The sequence below is a fragment of the Lampetra fluviatilis genome, chromosome 27 (assembly GCF_964198595.1).
Source record: "Lampetra fluviatilis chromosome 27, kcLamFluv1.1, whole genome shotgun sequence".
In the NCBI taxonomy this organism is placed as follows: Eukaryota; Metazoa; Chordata; class Hyperoartia; order Petromyzontiformes; family Petromyzontidae; genus Lampetra; species Lampetra fluviatilis.
This window is the reverse complement of record NC_136301.1, coordinates 1,113,824-1,137,110: the sequence shown is the minus strand read 5'-3', so window position 1 is coordinate 1,137,110 and position 23,287 is coordinate 1,113,824. Positions and strand designations below refer to the sequence as shown.

Below are 23,287 nucleotides of genomic sequence, written 5' to 3'. Positions count from 1 at the left end.
AGTGGCAGGCATCAGATCTATCGGGCGCAGCGGTGGCGAGATGTTAACTCTCTCGCCGGGTGTGCAGGAGGCTGTAGGTTCGATCCTGATCCTGACGCCGGTATATTTGGAGTTTGCACGTGAATTGTTCTCCGGGACCTCTGGTTTTTCCCTCCACATTGATATAATCAACGTGTGTTTAAGAGTATTTGGCCGCTAAAAATGTCCACATGCTGATTAAGTAGCTACATCGTTGAGCCATCATTTATGGTCAGGTATCTTCTTAAAAAGCTCTACATAGCTCCTGGTAAAATACAAATACTGCAGTAGTGAAATAGGTCAACTGCCTGCTTTCCCATCGGTTGGTGCAGGCCTAATTGTAGTGGTCCTCTTTAAACTGGGACGAGAGGGGGGGGGGGAGTGATGGGGCTGAGCTGACCCCGTCGGGATTTAAACTCGGGTTTCCGCAATTGCGATCATCAGAGTTACGTCCGGGCCAGATAGATCGAGAATTACGTCGAAAATCATTGTTGGCAATTAATATAATTGATGATTGTGAACTTCATCCAAAATTAAGTAAGTCATTACGCTCTGGTTCTTTCGGAAAAGTCACGTGATAGAAAAAATAATAAAAGAAAACACGACGTTTCGATCTCAACACAGGTGAGAAAATGATCTGCTGTTGTGGCTTTATATAGGCACGGGAGGGGGGGGGGGGAAGGGAGGGGGGGGGAAATAATTTCATGGTCATTGATTACTTCCAGATGAATGTTAACCCTAGACATTGGCTTCCTCAATATAAACCAATACTCTTGGGTCTGTCGGTGAAGTCATTTTATTACAAAAAATTACAAAAAACTACGACGTCTCGATCACAACACAAGCGATCGTCATCAGGAGGAAAGAGGATGGCGATCGCTTGTATTGTGATCGAAACGTCGTAGTTATATTTTGTGATCTTCTTTGAACCTATCTACGTGACGTTACCGAAAGACTCAAAGAATATGAGATGCAACTTACTAATCCTGTCCGCGTGGTGGCGCACATCTCGTCCCTGGGGGTCCATCGCGGCCCTCTGTCACAGAGTCTCAGCGAGACGCGAGGTGCCATTTCTCACGCAGGCCTTCTCTCCCGCTCTGCTGCTGCTCCTGCAGCAACAACTGCCCCACCAACATTGGACTCGGCAAGCCACCGCTTGTCTGTTGTTCATCACGGCAACAACGCAACTTTGTCCTTGCGATTGCATTAATAAAACCATCTTGACGAGAGTTCCCGTGACCTCGCCTTAGGGATCGCCAGCTCGCCCCATGCTCGTCATTGGGTTGAACATAAAATACTGTACAGTACACTTCCCACTGGTCAGTGTTTAAGTGGCTAGCGGTTCACCAATGTTGCAGCTGCTGTCAATATTTAACTGCACAATAGAGGTTTTTGTTTAGATCGCGTAAATATATAAATGTGTCGTTAAACCCGCCACCACCCGACACAGACAATCAGTAAGGTTTAGTGTCACGTAAACAGAACGTGCCAATTCGTCACTAGTACAGCACTAGTGTGTAGTGTATAGTGTAGTGTATAGTAGTGTAGTATAGTGTAGTGTATAGTGTAGTGTATAGTGTAGTGTACTAGTACAGCAACACCGGTTGTGTGTTGGAGAGCAAATCCACAACATTCACAATCTGAGTACGACGTTTCGCCAGTAATTACAACTGGCTTCATCAGGCTGTCGCCTTACTAATTGGCTGTGTCGGGTGGTGGCGGGTTTAACGACAAGTTTATATTTACGCGATCTAACAACAACAAACACCCTATATTGTGGATGGTATTGGTCGCGAAAGCCCTACGAGGTTTTAGATATTTAACTTAACGTATCACGTCTAGGCGAACCGATGTGCTGACATTGTGCGGGGCCTGTAGCATATGCTATAAAGGGGCCCTAAATAAAAAAAAACTAATATTAAAACACATGTTTTACTTGCATATCTTACCAGGTAAGAGCCAACTTGAGCTACGTAGCTCTTTTTCAGAAGCGACCTGGTTATCACAAATGATAGCTCAACCAAGTGGCTTATCGCGTGGAAATTTATAGCAGCCAAAGACTCTAAACGCGCATTGATTCTAAATGTGGAGGGGAAAACCGGAGGACCCGGAAAAAATCCACGCGACCACAACGAGAGAGAGACACCGCAAACTCCAAATGTACAGCAGGCGTCAGGGACTCGATCGAACCCACGACCTCCTGTACACCAGGCGAGGAAGTTAACATCTCCTAGCCACCGTGGGGCTGAGGCCGAGATTCACACCCCAGGATCTCGAGCAGTGCTGGACCAGCTCCTTCACTCGAGCATTACAGAGTAGATGATTCACCAAAACGTAGAATAAAATTTGGACTTTAACCTTTTGATCTTTAGATGTGTCATGCTCATCATTGCAAGGGTAAAAGTTAATGGTTTTTGCTCACGTGCACGGCACGTATTTCAGTGTTGTCTGTTGATATATACAGAGACACATCTCAGTCGGTGAAGCGGCTAAAGTCGAGTGCCGGTATGTTATCACTCGTCTCAAACACAGAGACTCTCATCCGTCGTATGAACGTCTCAAAACGTTGTTGCGTTTGCTCACCCTTTTTGCCGACCGAAAATTCGTAAAATGCTGTCGTCAATAACACCGTGGCCTTAGAGGGAAAATACATCATGAGTCACGTGTCGGGCAGTCGCCCTTCTTCTATGTCAGGGCCATTGCCCGAAACGTCGCCTATTGTTTATTTATCCTCTCAAGACCACGGTGTTTGTTATTGATGCTTATTTGTGTTGATGTGTTGTGTTGTTGCGCGTGTGTTAATTCTGCGTGCGCACCACTGCAGCCAACGCAGCAGCGGCTGCATCACCAAATGATTTGTTTCCTCAAATGCTAAATCTTCTCCCAGGAGGAGCGGGGGGGGGGACGATAGTAGCGCTTCAAAGTGAAATGTCTGGCCACAATATATATTTTTTATTTGATTCGCAACTCGATTTATTCTGTTTAGCGCGTACGCTCCCGCAGGTGTTTCTATGCGAGGAAGTCAGCTGCCAACATCCCGAGTAGACTTCCCTGCAGCTCTTAGCAACAATAAAACATTGTTTTAGTTCGTCTAACCCTTGGCCTTCCGGACGCATATTATCATCCAGCAGCATTTGTTCGAACGATTCAAATATTTGCCGACGTATCGTTGGACCTGAAGATTAGATGTTGTGGTCTCCATCCAAGTTGACGTCCGAAGACTCGCAGTCTATAGATGCCACATCTCACTTTGAGGATAATTCATTATCCAGATTGGTGGATGTACATTTTAACTAGATTTAAAAAATAATGTATTTGTGGTGATTCTTTTGGCTAACGGCCACTGCATCGCGCGCTTTCAGATGCACTTCTGCGGCCGTCTGGAACGCTCTGGGGAGCTATGCACCTTTAAATCATCATCAATGATAGCTTTTTTCAAAAGTCGCTTTGGGGGACAACAATAGAACATGCATAAATTATCTCTGCAAAAAAGTGGAATTAAATCTTGACATCAAACCGAACAGGGTGGTTAAAATAGCAAAAAAAACATAATAGGATTTAAACCCAGGATTATAAATCTCGAAGCTAAACACGAAAAGGGTAAACGTGACGGACGTCCAACTGTGACGGCTTGAATACTGCCACGAGCTTCATGAGGAGGACAACAGGAGGACAACAGGAGGACAACAGGGCATCAAGTGACAGGACACAAACTCGCAGAGACGTGTCCCACAGACACGCGAGGTGGACAGGGCAGACATTCCCAGAGGAAACTGGCATCATCAGGCGGGTTTAACGACACATTTAAATTTACGCGATCTAACCTCTCCCAAAAAACCCCTCCTCTCTCTATTATTGAGAATATTGGCCGCGAAAGCCCCCGACTCCTCCGACGCCCACTTCGTGTTAACATTTCTGATTAGTCTCGCACTGCGGTGGCTGTCAATGTAGCCACCAACTCGTGCACGTGGCCACCAGGAGGACCCCTCGGTTGACAAACACACGGAGAGAGAGGGGGGGTGGTGGTGGCGGGGTATATATAGGTAGGGGCGGAGCTACGTACAATGAGGCGGGGCCTCGCGAGACCCACCCACCAATTGAAAGCGTCGCCTCGCGGGCCTCGCTTCAATTCGCACCAATGGGGAGCGAGCGAAGGGGTGGGGGCCGCGATGCCCCGCCCCCTCGACGCCCCCACTCCGAGCTGTGATCGCGCGCGCGGCCTCAGCCCGGCCCGAGGCTTCTCGCACCCACGAGTCCCCGACGTTACAGCTCCACCCCCTCGTGCAGGGGCCCCAGGGATCCTCACGGCTCGCAGGGCTCCCTCAGGCTTCCTCCGCGGCCTCTGCCAGGTACCCCCCCCACCACCACCACCAGCCCCCCCCACCCCCGAGTGTTGCCGTGTGTGCGTAGTCTGTGCGTAGTGGGTGGACAGCGAGCGGGTTTCCGGGCGGAGGAGTCGGGGCGAGGCCGCGGCCTGACGCGGTCACTGACAGAACACACAACACGCAGTACACACTGTACACACAGTGTACACAGTACACACAGTACACACAGTGTACACAGTACACACAGTGTAGACAGTACACACAGTACACACAGTGTAGACAGTACATACAGTACACACAGTGTAGACAGTACATACAGTACACACAGTGTAGACAGTACACACAGTGTATACTGTATCCACAGTACACGACCCGAGTTCGATTCCCTGTACACGGCCAACACCAGTGACGATTATCTGGACCGGTCCTGGGGCTCCTCCCCTAGGTCGACTCAGCCTCAAATGAGGACCTGGTGCGGTGTGTAAACATCGCTACAGGGGAGACAAAGGCGGCCGGGCACCAACAACAACACCAACAACACCAACAACACCACCAACAACAACAACACCACCAACAACAACACCAACAACACCAACAACAACACCAACCACACCAACAACAACACCAACAACACCAACAACACCACCACCAACAACAACACCAACAACACCGACAACAACAACACCACCACCAACAACAACACCAACAACACCACCACCAACAACAACACCTCGCCCTCGGTGGAAACTCTACAAAGTTCGTCTCAAAGCTGTGGGGGGCAAGGGGGGGGTACCTAGTGTCACAACATTGCCGACAGGAACTTGATTCTATCAGTCCGCGGTGCTGCTGCTGCGTTTGGCTCTGGAATGTTTGGCCTTGGGGGGAAACAAAGGCAAAGATCCCCCGTGTAGCCTGTAACAGACTGCTGGGGCAAGTGCTGTTAGCGAGCAGCAGCTGTGAAGGTCGGCACTGTGGCACACGGGGGGGTGGGTGGCCAACACCACGCCCGGCCGCCTTTGTCTCCCCAGTGGCGATGTTTACACACCGCCCTAGGTACTCATTTGAGGCTGAGTCGACCTAGGGGAGGCCCAGGACCGGTTCAGATCATCGTCACTGGTGGTGTTGGCCGTGAGCGGGAATCGAATTCGTGTCGCCGGGTTCGTAGCGCAACGTAGCGCTAACACTACACCACCGCTCCCCCCACACACAGTGACACACACACACAGTGACACACACACACTGACACACACACACAGTGACACACACAGTGACACACACACTGACATACACACACTGACACACACACACTGATACACACACACACTGACACACACACACACTGACACACACACACGGACTGACACACTGATACACACACACACTGACACACACTGACACACACACTGACACACACACACTGACACACACACACAGTGACACACACACAGTGACACACTGATACACACACACACTGACACACACACACTGACACACACACAGACGAGCAGTGACGGCGGTTTGTGACAAACATCAGAAACGAGGTGTGTGTGGGGTTGTTTCTTTGTTACAGTGGAATTTAAAGACAACGCAACGCCACATTGTGCCTGTCCCACAGCCACTGAACGTCATCACGACAACAGTCAAACAAAGTCAGTGGAGGCCAACCGGTCAAGGGGGACGAGCGGTGTTTGTGAAAGGTTTCTCTACCGTCGACCTCCCACTCGGAATCAGGATCTGTAGTTTAACCGGACGAATCCGATGAGCTCTAAAGATATTTTTTTACAGATGTCCAGTAAGAAGGTTACCAAAACAAACACATAATATATTAATCATGACACACACATTCTACTTATCCCAAGTCATTCCAAGCGTTCTCAAAGCAAGGACTACGTAATCATACTCTTACAGTATAGATAAATAATTAAAGCAGTCAAACATAGCATGACACGTTGTTGGCATTTTACGCACACGACTCAAAAATCAATTATGAGTCGGAATGAAACCCCACGCGAAGTGGAACATCGCCGCCACTCAGATGAAAGGAAGATAATTCTGCACCAAGCTGCAGATGGAGAGATTGCAAGGGGCGTTGAGCAAGGTGACAACTTTGGCCCAACGCTATTCACAGCAGCATCGGAATGTTGTCTGAAAAAAACGAGCGGTATTCGAGGAACGAATTCGTAAATAAGAATCGAGAAAACATTCACCATGTTGGATTTTTGGATGTCGCATGCCACAATATAACTGTACAGGGTGGTCCAGATGGCTTATGCCCCCCCATTTAATGGTCTAAAATGTAATAATGTTTGTATCCCAATGGGTGTGAAGACAGACATTAATATGCAAAAGGAAAAAAATATGTTAGAGGGTGTCAATTAATTGTGGAGTCACAATACATCTGGACCAACACCTTGTGCAGTGTTTCTTGTTACATGACATCCCCCCCCTCCCCCATTGGTTTTGCTCTTAACATAAATATTCCTGCTGCGGAGGGAGCTGGTAGGAACGTTGGGTTGCTCGGTCAATGGCCAGGGTCAACGGCGGCGTGGTGTATTCCGCAAATATGCCCGACTGTGAGGGCGGGCACAAGCCGGCGTGAGTAGGTTAAACGTTGAGTTTTATAAGGGCACCACGGGGTGACCAGCCCCTCCCCACCAAGCCCTCCCACCCCCAACCAGCTCCACCCAGCCCCTCCCCACCCTCCCCACCCAGCCCCTCCCTGCAGGACGGACGGACACAATAATCCCCTGTGGGCTGGTGTAACCAGGAGGTTCCTACCAGTATAATGTGAGCAAGCTTTGTACGCTTCGTAACGTTTTAGACCCGGTTCCCTCTGCAGTGCCCGTAACATGTGCAGCATGTGCCGATGCCTCCTGTTTGCATCGCGACCAAATGTAACCATGATTGTGGACTAAGATCTGCACCGTCCAACATCTGCACCGTCCCAGAATAGCCGTGAAATTGAGCCGAAACAGCTTATTGCCGCACTTCCTGCTGCGATAAATAAATTATGTTGTTTATCTGAATATCTAACATCTCGTATCCGCCACAAACAACCAACCCACCACACCCAGTGGAGTATAGTTGTGTATAGGGTAACTGCCATTGTCAACACGTGTTCACATTTAACATAATTGCCTATAGCGGACATCTGTGAAACTTTGGACAGCTGTGGAAAAGAGCTTGACAACTCATCGGATTCCTCCAGTATAAGCACACACATTCAGATTCTTCACGCGCTGAATAACCTGATAAAGAAAGCTGAGGCCGGATTCAAGATTCGCTTTTTGAAAAAATGTCAAGAGAAATATTAGCCCGGGATCGAAATGATGAAGATGTACTACCCTATGAAGTCGGTATGAATCATTACATGTTTCTTGCTATGACCTGGCTAAGAAACGTGGGCGACCGCTATGAAGGAGATAACTTAGAGGCTTTAAAAGTGCGTGGGTTTACACTGAGACAACATTTCCTAGCGTTGGAAATTCGTTTAACCGACAATGTGGACACTTTAAAGTCGCATCTAATAACACACCACCCTCCTCCTAAGTCCGTCTATTCGATGTACCTCTCCTCTCTCGGCCTTCCCTTAACCCAGATCTTACAAGGCGCCTTGAGACATTCGTGGATGGCTCCTTGCAAATAAATGTAAATTATTATTATTGAAATGAGGAACTGTAGAACACACACGCAGACAGGTTGCAGAAATAATCTAGCCGCAACTAAAAGTGGCCTTGTGCAAGACGCGTTGCGAGACGCTGCGGAGGTGGGCGAGAGGGGAGGAGGAGTGACAGGCAAAGGATGGAATGCGTCCGTGGGGATGTCCGCTGCAGAGATGGAGCGGCGAGATCGACTCGTTTTCACGTGCCAGGCGGAATGTTACGATGCGGATCCTACGTGTCATGGTGACGTTCTTCGCTAGGCCTTCATCCAGCAGTGGACTGATCGTGGCTGACGATGAACCATCATGATGAAGCTTGTTTGGTTTGACCGCGCAAGTATGAATGTGTCGTAATCCTCCACCACCCGACACAGCCAGTAAGGGTTGTCACGTAAACAAAACGGTGTGTTGGAGAGTAAGTCATCAGTCAAGCGCAGCTTAATTAGCGAATGCTTATGCCGCGTTGTGATGCGGTGAGGCAAGCGTCTTGGGTCAAGTTGTCCCACATTCTGGGCCCCTGAGCACAACATCCGCATTCACCGAGAGCAGTTTCGCTGCAACTATAATTGGCCAATTTCCACAAGACCCACCACCCCCTCCCCCCCCACATACTTGGCACGAGTGCCATTACCTGATGACACTTGCCAGCTGAGGTCAGACTTTTACACCCACCGCCGAGGGCAAGCGACAAGTTCCTTGTTTCCTTAGGGTCCAACCGAAAGGGCCCCTTTGTGCGTCGCAGCGCGAATACGCTGCTGAGCCGTAGGCATTGCCGGCTGGGCGAACCGGTCGCTTGCAACTTGCTCCCCCCCCCTGCCCCCCCCCCAGCGCCGCACTTGCCTCGGTCCTTTCCCAGACTCGCGCGTGCAAGTGACCGACGTCAATGTCTGTGTGGGACCATTTACACGTCTGCCCGTCATCCGTGCGTAATGAGGTAACCCGCGATTCGTTTGCCAAGCTCCTCTACAGCTGTCGGGGAAGTACGCCCGCAGCGGATCGCTATTGCTCTTTGGAACGGAGCTGTGTGTGTGTGCACAGTGCGTTCGGAACCCACCTAGCACGTGCCTCGAGAGTGTGTGCATGCACCTTGGCACAGCAGGGGGCACAGCTGGCGTGCATCTGCCAGCCATCTCGAGTCGGCCAAGCCACTGCACCTTCTGGGTCTGTCCCGTGACTGCCTGTCGGCGAGCCTTCGACACTTCAGGTGACGGCCTCAACGTGCACCTGGCCTGGCACAGGCGCCGTGGTGACGTCGCCGCCACTTTGTGGCGAACGGCAGCAGCAGCAGTGTAGAAGTTCGCGTGCGCTGCGCTACGAACCCGGTGACCCGAGTTTGAACCCCGCTCACGGCGCCCACACCAGTGACGACGACTGGAACGGGTCCTGAGTCTCGCCTCGTTGACTCTGCCTCACACGGATACCTGGTGCGGCGTGTCAACATCGCCGCCACTCGGGAGACAAAGCGGCCGGGCGTGGTGCTGGCTCCCTACCTCCTCGTGTGCCACGCCGTTGTTTGCTAACAGCAGTTGCTTCAACAGTCTGTTAAGGCTGTATGGTGGAGCTGTGTCTTTGTGTACACGTGTAACAACCACAAGTTGTAGCCCATTCACCACCGCTAAACTGGAGCGTTTATACCGGTCAACCCATATGGTTTACCCGTATTCTTGTGCGGGGTCCATACGGCGTACAGCCGTTTCAATACGGGCACATTTTTTTTCGTCTATTTGTGTTTCTCCCTTGTGATGGGACTTTGTAGGAAGAACGTTGAGATGTATAAGGGGCACGGGGTGACCAACCAGGTCTGCGTTGGTGTGTAATAAGGTCGGGCACTGGTAAGGGGTTGACAGGTGTGGAATCTTAACCTGGGGCTCCCCTACATTGACACGACATGAAATGATAATCTGGGGCAATGTGAAAACATCAGCACTGCTGAGACAAAGGCGGCCAGATGTCGTGCTACGTACGGTGCGAAAGAAGTTCAACATACATATCCACAGCAGCCCTGTGCGTACAATAGCGGCCTAAATAGTTGCCCGCTAACAGCCCTGGCAGCAAAAACAAAACATGTGTACGGCAATGCCCAAGTCTGTGTGTTAGCCAACTTCTACCGCAACATGTCGTTTTTGCGAGTGCATTCCACGTTATTTTACTGTTGCAACAAAAATTCGTGTGAGTAATAGTTTTGTTTTTGTTACCCGTACAGAGCCGTACGGGACAGGTAGTATGCAAAATAATGTACATCTGGTTGGACAGGCTTCTGCTGAGCCACACTTATCACTGGTTAGCCCGGAAATATGAGCACTAGTTGTGCACATAGGGGGGATAGGTTACAGTGTTACGCGTGATGAAATAAGAGTGAGGTAATTATTTGCTAAAGGCAGAGATGATGACGATGGGCAATGATCACGGTAGTTAATATCTTGGCATTCGTTGGGTAAATTTTCCCTGCGTCACATCATTTTACGCGGCACGACCGAGAGCCTCGGTAAGAGTCTGAGCGGCCACGCGTGGACAGGGCGGCAGCAGTAGCAGCAGCAGGCAAGTGGAGCACGAATCGTGCTCTCTGCCTGCTCACTCATTGCTAGTGGAAATATAAACAGTGGCCTTTTCACTCGATGTAGCCTTGCCCAGCTGACGGATAAAGTTTTACTGGTAGGAACCTCCTGGTTCCACCAGCCCACAGGGGATTATTGTATCCATCAATCGTGCATCCAAAAATGGGAGGGGTGGGGCTGGGTGGAGAGGGGAGGGTGGGAAGGGAGGGGCTGGGTGGGGAGGGGCTGGGTGGGGAGGGGCTTGGTGGGGAGGGTGGGGGTGGGAGGGGTGGGGCTGGGTGGGTGGGGAGGGGCTGGTCACCCCATGGTGCCCTTATAAAACTCAACGTTTAACCTACTCACGCCGGCTTGTGCCCGCCCTCACAGTCGGGCATATTTGCGGAATACACCACGCCGCCGTTGACCCTGGCCATTGACCGAGCAACCCAACGTTCCTACCAGCTCCCTCCGCAGGAATGTGTTCGTTTCACATACTGTACGTTAGTTTCACATCGTTTATGTTGAGCGCAAAGAAGCTCTTGGATTGGGTTTCATCAACAGAAGCATCGGCTCAGGTCGCAAGAACAATAGAGATACAAATAAGTACTTAACGAAGTGAAAAACAATGGCAACAAATCACATGATGTAGAGTCTATTACAAATTCTTCTTTTAAATATGTAACTAAAGTGAGGATTACGCCATAATGTAGTTTTATTTTGGGTTAGTTCGCGTAAATATAAATGTGTCGTTAAACCCGCCACCACCAATCTGGCTGACAGCCTGATGATGCTGGTTGTAGTTACTGGGGCAACGTCGTACTCGGATTGTAAATGTGGATTTGCTCTCCAACACACCGGTGTGCTGTACTAGTGACGAATTGGCCACGTTCTGTTTTCCATGACACTAAACCTTACTAATTGGCTGTGTCGGGTGGTGGCGGGTTTAACGACATATTTATATTTAAGTGATCTAACCCAAAAACAAGCATTATTATAAAGTGAGAATTACGATTAAAGTACATTGCAAATAAGGCGTAAAAACGCAAATGCTAAAATAGTTTCCCCGAGAAACATCGCATTTCAAGCTACAGTAATAATAATAACAATGGCAGACCGCTCTCGACTGGGGCCTGCTGAGCTTGGCGGAATGTCGTCTTGCGCTTTGGTGCGAGAGCTCCGTTGGAGAGACGTCGAAACAATACCGTTCCCGAATGTCTCATCTCGAACCATGCCCCGAAGTGATGCGATTTTCTGCTGGAGCATTTCTCTTCACCTCGCTGCGTGATTTCTCGTCAACCGTCACTCATTCGTTCCTCTGCCCACGTCGATGCCTCGGTCTGCCAGACGCGACGGTTCAATCTCATCCACCGCTGTGTTCAAACCACCACCACCGTCGCACTGCAGCTGACAACACTTCGGCTTGTGCTTGTCTCCTCACACCGCTTGGCTTGGGATTTCCCTCGTATCTCTCTTCACCCAAGTTCTTACAGCCTTGCTTATTCATGGACGAGGTTTGTAGGGGCGCCACGGTGGTGTGATGTTAACTACCTCGCCTGGTATAAAGGACGTCGTGAGTTCGATCCCGACCCTTTACGCCTGCTGTATATTTGTAGTTTGCGTGTTCTCTCTCCCCAGCGTCGCGCGGATTTTTCTCCGGTTTTCCCCTCCACATTTAGAATGAACGACACGCGTTTAGAGTATTTGGCTGCTGTGGCTTCCACGTGATGACAAGCCACTTCGTTGAGCTATCGTTTGTGATGGCCAGGTCGCTTCTGAAAAAGAGCTCCATAGCTCAGTGGGCCTTACCTGGTAAAGTAAATAAATACATGTAAGTGTATCCATGTGCTCTCCCCGCAGGTCTCTCCCCGCCCCGTTACCCCTTCTCCCCGCAGTCACGATGGCAGCAGGCGACGGCCAACTCATCGACTTTGGAGACAGCGCTGCACAGCCGGCTCAGCCGGCCAATGGCAGGCAGGCATCTTCACGCCCATCGGCCTTCCTGGCCAGTGAGGATGGGCACGCCGGTGGCTTTGAAGCGCTGAGTTTGACCTCTGAAGAGCGCAAAGCCGAGCAGGAGTTTGAGGCGATAGCTGCACAAGGTGGGTGTTCCTTTGCTTGGGTTAACGTCCATAAAAAAAACTATTTTATTTTAGAAACTGAACTATTTTTTTGTTAACCAGGTATGGCCCACTGAGCCATTAGCTTATTTTTCAGAGGTGACCTGGCCGCAAATGATAGCTCAACGAAGTGGCTTATCGTCACGTGCAAATGTATAGCAGCCAAACACTCTAAAAACACGTGATGATAATTCTAAATGTGGAGGGAAAAAGCGGAGGAGCCGGAGAAATATCTACGCGACCTTGGGGAGAGAGACACGCAAACTCCAAATATACAGGTGTTGGGGGTTGGGATCGAACCCACGACCTCCTGTATACCAGGCGAGGTAGTTAACATCTCACCACTGTGACTTGCTATTGATTTGCGTTTGTGAAGAAACCTACACAAAGACGTCACAGCTTTTTGAAAGAAACAAGGTGCTGTCATGTAACGATTCTTAGTTGGAGAGCAGTGGCCCTCATCCTCCCGCGCCGCTTCCTTTGCAGAGCTGGAGAGGGACGAGAACGAGCAAAAGCAACTGCAGGGAGGCCACCCGTCCCCGCCGGTCCCAACCAGGCCACCCCCTGAGCGCCCAGCAGCGGAGAAGGCCACCTCGCCTGTGCCAGGAGCGCGACCCCAGTTGGACCCCCAACACCCTTACTACGACGTGGCCCGCCACGGCATCGTGGAGGTAGTAGGTACGTGTGCACGCAGCACGCCTTGACGCACACACACGCTGGCACGCACACGCTGGCACGCACACGCACCTGGGACTCTCTCCCCCCACTGCTGCACACACGCAGCAGCATCCAAGCACCGCCCTCCACCTTCGAGCAGCAGCTCAACGCTTGCACCTGCCCAGGCCCTCGCCTGTCCAGGCCCTCACTTGAAAAGGATTGGCCTGGTGCTCAGCCCTCTGGCCATTGCGCCCGTGTGGGTGTGGTTTGCATGTAAACGCATTGTGTTTGTGTTGCATGCACAGGTGAAGACAACCTTGGGCGAAAAGTGATCATCTTCAGCTGCTGCCGGATGCCACCGACACACCAGCTCAACCACCACAAGCTGCTAGAGTGGGTAGCCGTGAGCGGTTGTGACTGCATGGCTCACCTGCACGGGTTGAGTGCGTGGTGTATTGCGATCGTAGGCGTCGCGTATGCTTTCACGTGTGACCGTCCGCACGTGCACGGGTTGTATCGCGTTTCATTCCCGGATAACCGAACCGGTTTGTAAAATTCCAATTCAATGAATCAAGAAATTCAGGTTCATAATTCTTTGGCGCTGTTACGTTTGAAAGGGGTTCTTGTAAAAAAAAAGCCGACCCATTTAACTGCAAAACTGCCATTGAAAATGTGTGCATATCGTGGAACTTGTGTAACTTGAATCCCTTCTGTCCGCAACTCCTCCTCAGTGCGGGCCCCACGCCACTCCGAGTGTTTCTCGTTAAAGTCTCGTGGAGCCCCACGAATTGGTGGGGAAAGCGTTTTCCGGTTATGGGGGGAATCTCCGCAAATTCTCTAAATTATTAAATATATGAGAAAATTTAATATCTGAGAAAATTTAATATTTGAATTGCCTTCGTGTAATTATCGTTTAATGCAGCTATTTATTTGTAGCTACAAATTGGTAAATATTTACAATGTAAGAACAACAACAACAAATCACTGCCGTGTGGTTTAATCTGAAGGGCCAGGTTAACTGGATGTCGGAAGGGCTGAAGAGATTTTTTATTTATTTGTCCATGAAACATCGATGTTGTCGTATGCACGACGAAACGTTACATCGCTGCGAAAAATCCGATGGCCGGCAGGCAGTGTGGCCGTCGCCAAGCGGACGGATTCCTGCGCTCCGTACCGCAGACAAGTACGGGAGTCGCTCGTGCGCTCACGGGCACCGTCCACCAGCTCGCGCCTCTTCAAATCAGAATCTTTATTTAGGCGGCTGCAGGAGGAGGAATCCGATGAGCTACGAAGCTTTTTTTAATTTCACACATGTCCAGCGTGGGCGCGGTCAGCAAGTTACAACAATGGCAAACGATAAAACAAACACGATAGGAGTGCGAAAGTATAGAGGAAATGTCACCAATTATAGATAAATTATAAACATATTACTCATATAAGTCCGATTTATCCAGCTTGGTCAAGGCAGCAAAAGCAACACCAAAACAGTCCCAGACCCACACCAAGTTAACACCACACCGCAGCAGTAGCAGCCTCCTAGTGAAATGGCCACTTTAATGTTGAACTACCGATACAACTTCATTGGCGTGCGGTCAGTTTGCCGTCGATGGCGACGTTCGGAACATTCAGGGTGAGAAGGGCCCCTGCCGTGCTGCACCACAGCCACTTGTTGCTGCCGCTCTCTTTGTAGGCCAACTGTTGCCTTTGCTGTTGTGTGTGTGTGTGCGTGCCCGTGTGTGTGTGTATGCATGCACGTCCGTGGTTTGTGCGCAGATACCTGCGGTACACGCTGGATCAGTACGTGGAGAGTGACTACACCCTCATCTATTTCCACTACGGCCTGACCAGCGAGAACAAGCCGTCTTTCCAGTGGCTGCTCAATGCCTACCGAGAGTTTGACCGCAAGTACGAACGCGCACACGGACCAAGATACCCCCCCCCACCCACCCCCGTGTAGCCTCAACAGTCGGGGGCAAGTGCTGTTAGCGAGCTGTACCTGCGCAGGCTGGCATGGCACCCCAAGGGGGTCGTGGCCTGCACCATGCCGGCCACCTAAACAGTGCTGTTTATGTACCATGCCAGGTACTCATTTGAGGCACATTTGGCCTAGTGGAGGCCCAGAACTGGTTTAGATAATCGTCACTGGTGGTGGTCGCGAGCGGGAATCGAACTTGGGTTGCTGGGCTCATAGCGCGACACCGCCGCTCCCCACGAACTTGCGCACACGCATGGCAAACGCATGGCGCATGAATAGCAGACGGATGCTCGCATGTAGCAACACGCACGGGGAAGAATGCGTGCTCGTGCGCATGGGGAAGGAATGTCTTCTGCTTGGACAGGTGCTGTGGTGAAAATACAAATCAATTGACAGAGGCTTTAGATGGCAAAGAACTCAACGGCTCCTTGTCTTTTTCAGTGCAGATTAAGCTGACAGGAAGGCACTGGAAATATAAGAAAACTGCTTGAACGTGTTTCCGTCCATTTGCATCGAGTGCCATTTATTATGTCGGTATTAAGTTTTGTTGGGTCTTTTATTTACTCCTGATACTTGCTCTACACGCACGGGGACTGGCTTCTGCTCGTCAATATCGATAGACTTCTTTTAATCTGTTGCTCTTGCATTTCGATATTCTTTACGCACCGGGTTATCTTTCATATACATTTGTATGTTTCGTTGAGTTCTACCGTTCGGTACGTTTCATCGAATCGGTATAAAAAAAATGACTCTTTGCCACCACAGCGACAGGTAGTTGGCGATGCGCGCAGCACGTGGTCGTGACGCCACCCTCTCCGCTCACCCCCCAGGTACAAGAAGAACCTCAAGGCGCTCTACGTTGTGCATCCCACCAACTTCATCCGTGTGCTGTGGAGCTTCCTGAAGCCCTTCATCAGGTGGAGAGGCGGTTTCTTTCCCTATCTTCGTTGTCGCACCTCCGATTAGCACGGTGCGAAATAAGTCTAACGTACGTGCGTGCGTTGGAGGCGCAAGTTGAGCGGTGCGTGCGGTGTGTGTGCGTGTGCGCGTTAGCTCCGGGCGCGTTGCCTTGCGCGATCAGCGCGCGTGCAGTCTGTCGTTCGCGCGTCATTCGTGCGTTGTGCTCGCCGCCTGTCTACCCGACAGCTACAAGTTTGGCCGCAAGGTGATGTACTTCAACTACCTGAGCGAGCTGCACCTGCAGATGAAGGACCCCATGCTCATCATCCCACCGGAAGTTGTGAGGTCAGTCGTCACGTCGATGGTCCACCCGGCGCCTCCACCACTTTTTGCAACTGTTGAGCAGGTAGCATCTTTAGCTGCAGCGCGAGGTGCTTTTCACTAAATTCTGGACTCCCGTGTATGTCGAGAGAGAGAGACAGTAGTGCCACGTGCCACTTGTTAATAACTTTATTTTAGGGTTTTCCAGTCATAACATTCAACGAAATGCCAACGCAGGTGTCCACCAAGTACAGAGCAGCACCAGTAGATCCCAAAGAAAGGGAGTGGGCGTTATTACTGAGCACGTTGCATGTATGTGTGTGTGTGTGCATGTTGCATGAATGTGTGTGTATGTTGCATGAATGTGTGTGTGTGTGTGCATGTTGCATGAATGTGTGTGTGCATGTTGCATGAATGTGTGTGTGTGTGTATGTTGCATGAATGTGTGTGTATGTTGCATGAATGTGTGTGTGTGTGTGCATGTTGCATGAATGTGTGTGTGTGTGTGCATGTTGCATGAATGTGTGTGTGTGTATGTTGCATCTGCCGGTCATCTCAGTCGGTCCCATGACCTCCTGCGCACGAGAGCAATGGTACAGCGCCAGCCTCTGCAGGCCGCCGGCCACCTTTGCGCGTCGGTCACCTTAACAGTAAAGATGTTCACATGACCATACTTCCCTTTGCAGGTGCGCGTGCTGTACACGTGTGTTCTATAGTGTGGCTTGCGATGCCCAGCACGCTAGGCTACGATCACAGGGACCCAGATTACAAGTTGCTAGCTCCGCACGCAACGCGAGAGGCCACTTCCTTGAGCGAGCCCTCTCCCGGGCTCAAACCTGAATTTTAGTTCACGATTCGTTGGCTCAACATCAGCGCCAGGGAAAGAAAAATGCAGCTCGTGGAGTGAGTGCGATTGGCTCTGCCAGCATCTCTCGTGCACCAGGCCCTGCGGCCCGACCTCGCAGCAGATGGCGCCAGCGTGGGGGGTTTCACCGTGATCTGTGTGTGTGTGCGGGGGGAGCGGCAGTGTAGCGGTTAGCGCGCTGCGCTATAAACCCGATTCCCGTTCACGGTCCAACACCATTGACGATTATTTGAACCGGTCCTGGGTCTCCCCTAGGTCGACTCAGCCTCAAATTAATACCTGGTGCGGTGTGTAAACATTGCCACTAGGGAGACAAAGGCGGTTGGGCGCGGTGCTGGCCACCCACCCCCTCATGTACCCTTCCAGCCTTCATAGGTGCTCGCTAACAACACTTGACCCAACAGTCTGTTAAGGCTACAAGGGGGATCTTTGTGTGTGTGTCGGCATGCTGCGACCAGGTTTGATGAAGAGAAAAACAAGAGGTCAAAGGTGATGGCTCCCACAGCCGCCCAGGCGAGCGTCGCCGCTGACATTCCGGCCACACAGCAGTTTGGAGTTGGCCTGAAGAGGTACACGCAATACGTTGCCGTTTTAGCGATGGAAACCACTCTGCTTCCTCGTTGATTTGTGGTCTCCGGGGTCAAGGATACGAAAACACTTACTTACAGTTCTCTCCATAAAGTGTTTCAAGGACAGTGTTAATTACCTGCGGTGCGGTGCCCTTGCTTCGGCGAGTGATAAATGAGTCATCTGAACGATAAGTAACGGGGATATTGTGAGATCCTCTGACCCCTGGTGAAAAGCCGAAGCTTAGCTCGGTGGCCTTATCACATTATCCAATTGTCGGCTTGATATCTCATTAGTCGGTAGTCAGCGAGTCCATCGCTTGTCAAGCTTGTTCCGTAAGACAATGTCTCATTTGTACTTGTGGATTTTCTTTTACAAGGCCTCTGCCAACAAATGACGCCCGAGCTCATGGCTCTGCATAAAGTAGACCGCTCTTTGTCACTCAGCCCATGCAGTGGCCGATTCTTGCCTTCCAAGTTGCACGCAGCATCATTGGGAGAGGGAAAAAACACAAACATCTGGAGGATATGCAGAGAGGTGCCCTTTACCTGCAGCGTTGTCTATTGTAGTTTTTTTTTACTTTCAGGACAATTTTATTGACCAGAATGTATTTTTTTTTGTGCTTGTGCAGTCAACACAACTGCTTCATAGTCGGATTTGTGGCCCTGCCAAAATTATTAATGACAGGCACGTTGAAAACCCCCCAACAAAACAGCAAAACAAACCTCTTAAACATGGCTTGTGCGTTACCTGCGTGCACACTTCCTTGCTTGTGTGTACACGTGTGAGCACACACGGACCTCCTTGCACGTGATATTCTTGTGCGTGTTCCTCTATTCATACTTGCGTGTTCATACGTGCCACCCTTGTGCCTGCTGTGTGCAGGCTGGCCGAGAATAGTGGGCAGCTCATCCCCCTGGTGGTGAGGGATACGGTGGCGTACCTCAAAGAGCACGGTGCGTGTTCACCAATACGGTGCCTCTTGCGTGATTCCCATCCTCCCAAGTTGTGACCTTTACTCAAACCCTCGGCCCTCTTAATTTGGGTGCCATCACCATGCGAACTCCGGTCATCCTCGCAAGCAGCGGGTTTTGGCTAAGCCATTGAAGAAAGTCGGTGGTCACCGCATCGCGTGTTTTCAGATGCGCTTCTGCGGCCGTCTGGAACACTCTTCTGTTATTGGGAAGCCACTGGAGCTATGCACTCTTAAATGTAGATTGAAAACTAATTTCTTTAGAACTGTTTAGTTTGTCGTTTCCCCATACCTCCGATTAGCACGGTTGGCTACCTACGGTGCGAAATAAGTTCAAGAAATACTCGCACTGTGTGGCGATCTTGTGCCGGATTTCACCACGGTGTTGTCTTGATATACCGTCTTAATTAGTCCTAGATACTATTTTCCAGGTAAGGTCCACTGAGCTATATACATCTTTTCCAGAAGCGACCTGACCACAAATCATAGCCCAAAGAGAAGATGCTTATCATCGTGTGGAAATCTACAGCAGCCAAATACTCCGAATGCACGTGGATTCTAAATGTTTCGCATCGCACGTCAAGGGGATGGTGTTGTGATGCTGTTGCGACTTGCGACGTCGTTGCGTGCAGGCCTGCAGACGGAAGGGATCTTCCGGCGTTCTGCAAGTACGCAGGCGCTCAGGGAAACGCAAGAGCGCTACAACCGCGGTACGACGCACGGCCCCCTCGCGGTCACGTGACACATTGACGTGACACATTGACGTGACACATTGACGTGACACATTCACGTGACACATTGACGCGGCCAACGAATTTGAAGGCTCCGACAACCGGTGACCAAAGCGCGCGTCTCGTGGAAGTTTGATCTCACGTGACGTCATCACTCACGAGCAGGCTTTGCATCCCGTTGGTGTTAACAAAAAAACTTCACAAATTTGAGAAATTACCTGCAGCTGGATTGTGGGGTGTAGGGGGGGGGTTTGAGGTGGGGGAGAAGCTGTCACGATGCAACTGGCTCCGTACGTTTCCTCCAACAAAGGAGAATCTCAGCGTCTGCTCATCCGATCAGTGTGTCACCTGCTAGGATTAGGCCACGCTTGCTGCCTAACTTCCAGAGTATCCCTGCAGCATCGTCCGTTGGTGTAGCCCAATGTTATGTAGCCCACTGCCTCCTTCCCCAACCCACCCACCCACCCAATGTGCACGCACAAACGTGCCCCGCGCTGTGCTCGTGTGTGCGAGCAGGACAGCCGGTGGACTTCCAAGCCCTGGGTGACGTGCACCTGGCTGCGGTCATCCTCAAAACATTCCTGCGGGAGCTCCCGGAGCCCCTTCTCACCTTCAGCCTCTTTCCCTACATCATCAGCGTTCAAGGTATGGACCGACTTCCCCTTTGAACTTCTTTCGCGCCGTGCGTAGGCCTCTCTTCTCCCTCACTCGTGCCCTGCGCCCCCTGCGGACCCCAACACAACCCATTGCAGGGACTCCTCTACTTACGAACACTCGACTTACGATCTTTCAGAGATACGAACAAACCTGTCCCGAATGTCCAGTTGCCTGTTCGGGCCGGGAGTCGTAAGTTTAACCGCCTCGCGCAATAGATGGCGGTGGTGGCATCTACATCTGCAGAACATGGTGAACTAGTGGCATCAACATCTACAGGAGATTATACAACTTTGAAAGCCATTCCCCATGTTTAGTGTACATGACGTACATGTTTGGAATTAACAGGAGTAAAGTGGGACTTACGAACAGACCTCTGGAACCTAACTCGTTTGTAAGTCGAGGAGTCCCCGTACATCGCTGCTGTGAACCTTGCGTCTGCCATCCACTCGGTGTTCCATGTCCCGCGACTCGCTGCGGGTCGACGGGCCAGCAGCAGGTGAGTGGGCTCGGCGATGTGAAGTACCGTCGCGGTCGTCACCGTCGCGGTCGTCACCGTCGCGGTCGTCACCGTCGCGGTCGTCACCGTCGCGGTCGTCACCGTCGCGGTCGTCACCGTCGCGGTCGTCACCGTCGCGGTCGTCACCGTCGCGGTCGTCACCGTCGCGGTCGTCACCGTCGCGGTCGTCACCGTCGCGGTCGTCACCCTCGCGGTCGTCACCCTCGCGGTCGTCACCCTCGCGGTCGTCACCGTCGTGGCCGTCACCGTCGTGGTCGTCTCGCGGTCTCTCTCCCAGGCCTGCAGAAGGATGCGCGCGGAGCCGCCGTCGTGGAGATGGTGAAGAAGCTCCCGGAGGAGAACCGTGCCGTCCTCAATCACCTGCTCGACTTCCTGAAGCTGGTGAGCCCCGAGGCGTAGCACACCCAGACACCTCGGCGTAGCGCACTCACGTTCGTACGGCAACACACTCACCCTGGACGCACACAAGCGTACTTTAACTCCGCACGCACGAGTGCATTTGGACACCACACTTGCGCGCAAACTTGGGTGCGTTCAACTGCTGGTTTCCGTGCTTCGTCCTATGCTTGACACTGCACATTTCTCATCGAACACCTCTGCGTGCGCACGCTGCTGCGCCACTCTTAACGCACGTGTCTTAACACGTGCACGCGTTACGAAAGGAAATCCGGGAAGTGCGCGACGCTCGTGTCGGAGGGGCACGCCTCCACGCGAATATCCCAAAGCACTTCGTCGCCACGCCTACGTACGCACCCATTCCCCGCAACACGCTCGCCCGCGCGCATCACGCGCTCTCCTCCGTGCCCTCATTCCACTCCACCCTCGTCACGCGCCAGGTGGAGCAGCACAGCGGCGTCAACAAGATGTCGGGGGAGAACTTGGCCATCGTGTTCGGCCCCAACCTGGTGTGGGAGCGCGAGCGGTCGCTCAACCTCGCCACGATGGCGCCGGTCAACAACTTTGCGCTCGTCCTGCTGCAGAGCCACGGCCAAGCGGTCCCTCGCCCGGTGCGGCCGCCGCCGCCCACCGCCGCCGCCGCCGCCGTGACGCCCGCGGCCTCTCCGTGAACTCCGTGGACTCGCTCACTTTCGTGTGCCCTTGGTTGTTTCGTCTCTCTTCGACCACGTCTTGTTTTCTGCTTTCTAGGTAATGATTAAAGCCAAGTGTAAAATTACCAACCCGCCCCTACCCTATTTTCTCACTAAATATCACAAATGTGTGCAATTAAAAGCACACTTTTGCTAAGGAGCCTAAATGTTTGGTAATGTTGCTGAATTTGACGACCGCATTGGGAAAATTGTATTGACAGCAACCTGTCTGTTAAATGTCGACATGCATCGTTCATCGTAGCTCCACCTTGGGAAGAGGCCCCTGTGGTGGTGCATGGCAGTCGCGAGCGAGCGAGCGCTATCAAGAGTGAGCTCCGACCGAAACAAATCGGAACGAGTGCTTCCCCACATTCGCTTGCTCGAAAGGTCGATTGAAAGGCTTAGCCCCTTACCTGCCATGCTGCAGTACACACTATTCACAAGGCATTCCTCCCTTAAGCCGCAGCTGAGACAGCTTGCATGGAACTTGTCCTTGCGCCTTTTTTTATTTAAACAATTATGCGTGTGGTGCTCCAGTTTATCACGAGCACTGTGGCAACATGGAAGATGCCCACGTCCAAGGCAATGTGGCACAGCCACTGATAAGGATTGCCTTTGAGGAATGTGTCTTGCATGTATGGGCTCTCTCTCTGGGTAGTCTCGTCACCTTCCCTGCATGCAAGAACATAACCCTAAAATGGTATGGACATCTCAAGCGCAGGATCTTTGGAGAGAAAAACTTTAAACTTTCCAAATTCTTAGTTGAAAGCATTCCTGAGTAAATGCAATACACGTTTGTGTTGGGTCAGCATTGGGACACAGCCCAGGAGGAGCTGTATTACCCTGTTCATGTCTGACCTGGAGACTTGACCACACAGCTTTGAAGGAACGGGAACAAAGGGGTGTCAGATGCAGAGAGGGACCCACTTTTGATAAATGTCTTTGTTGCACGATTTTCAGTTTTGACTTAAATCACTTCCGCGGGTAGCTGTGTGTACGTGCATCTCCGTCCCATCGCCTTAATCGCCGAGGAATTTGCGTGCCATTGGTAAACATTAAATGCAGTGGCCTGATGTGAATTTGTTTAAAAGGGTGCTTTTAAAGACTTGCCTATAGACCCCCAAAGACGTTTATATCGAGCAGAGAATCGCGCGCAGGCCAATCGGTGCCCACAGACTGGATTGTGATTGGTATAGCGGGTTTATCCGTGTCGTTGGTGTGGAAAAAGTGAAAAGTTTGTGCAGTGGAGCTTGTGGTTTAGGGGAAGGTGGTTGGAGTGGACCATGCAAGATGGATTTGACAGACTTTTTAAAAAAAATAAAAGACCATAAGTTGAATATCTTTTTCAAATGTTTGTTCTTGTTAACGTTATCGCCGTTGT

General features: G+C 51.3%; 1 protein-coding gene across 1 annotated transcript; it reads left to right on the top strand.

Moving 5' to 3' along the window:
• Positions 1-4,237: 4,237 nt before the first annotated feature.
• On the top strand, positions 4,238-23,243 carry LOC144942240 (rho GTPase-activating protein 1-like). The gene is made up of 13 exons (XM_078868983.1): positions 4,238-4,367; positions 12,396-12,637; positions 13,142-13,333; positions 13,618-13,705; positions 15,086-15,217; positions 16,118-16,204; positions 16,434-16,532; positions 17,832-17,942; positions 18,826-18,896; positions 19,546-19,623; positions 20,161-20,289; positions 21,096-21,199; positions 21,655-23,243. Exons 2-13 carry the CDS (start codon positions 12,436-12,438, stop codon positions 21,883-21,885), a joined length of 1,524 nt encoding a protein of 507 aa, XP_078725109.1. The 5' UTR covers positions 4,238-4,367; positions 12,396-12,435; the 3' UTR covers positions 21,886-23,243.
• The last annotated feature ends 44 nt before the right edge of the window (positions 23,244-23,287 follow it).

Excerpts from the sequence above, each read along its gene's own strand:
- LOC144942240 (XM_078868983.1), top strand. The coding sequence starts at position 12,436 with ATGGCAGCAGGCGACGGCCAACTCATCGACTTTGGAGACAGCGCTGCA. Across the intron at positions 15,218-16,117 it reads TACCGAGAGTTTGACCGCAA|GTACAAGAAGAACCTCAAGG; the intron begins GTACGAACGCGC and ends CTCACCCCCCAG. Across the intron at positions 17,943-18,825 it reads TTTGGAGTTGGCCTGAAGAG|GCTGGCCGAGAATAGTGGGC; the intron begins GTACACGCAATA and ends TGCTGTGTGCAG.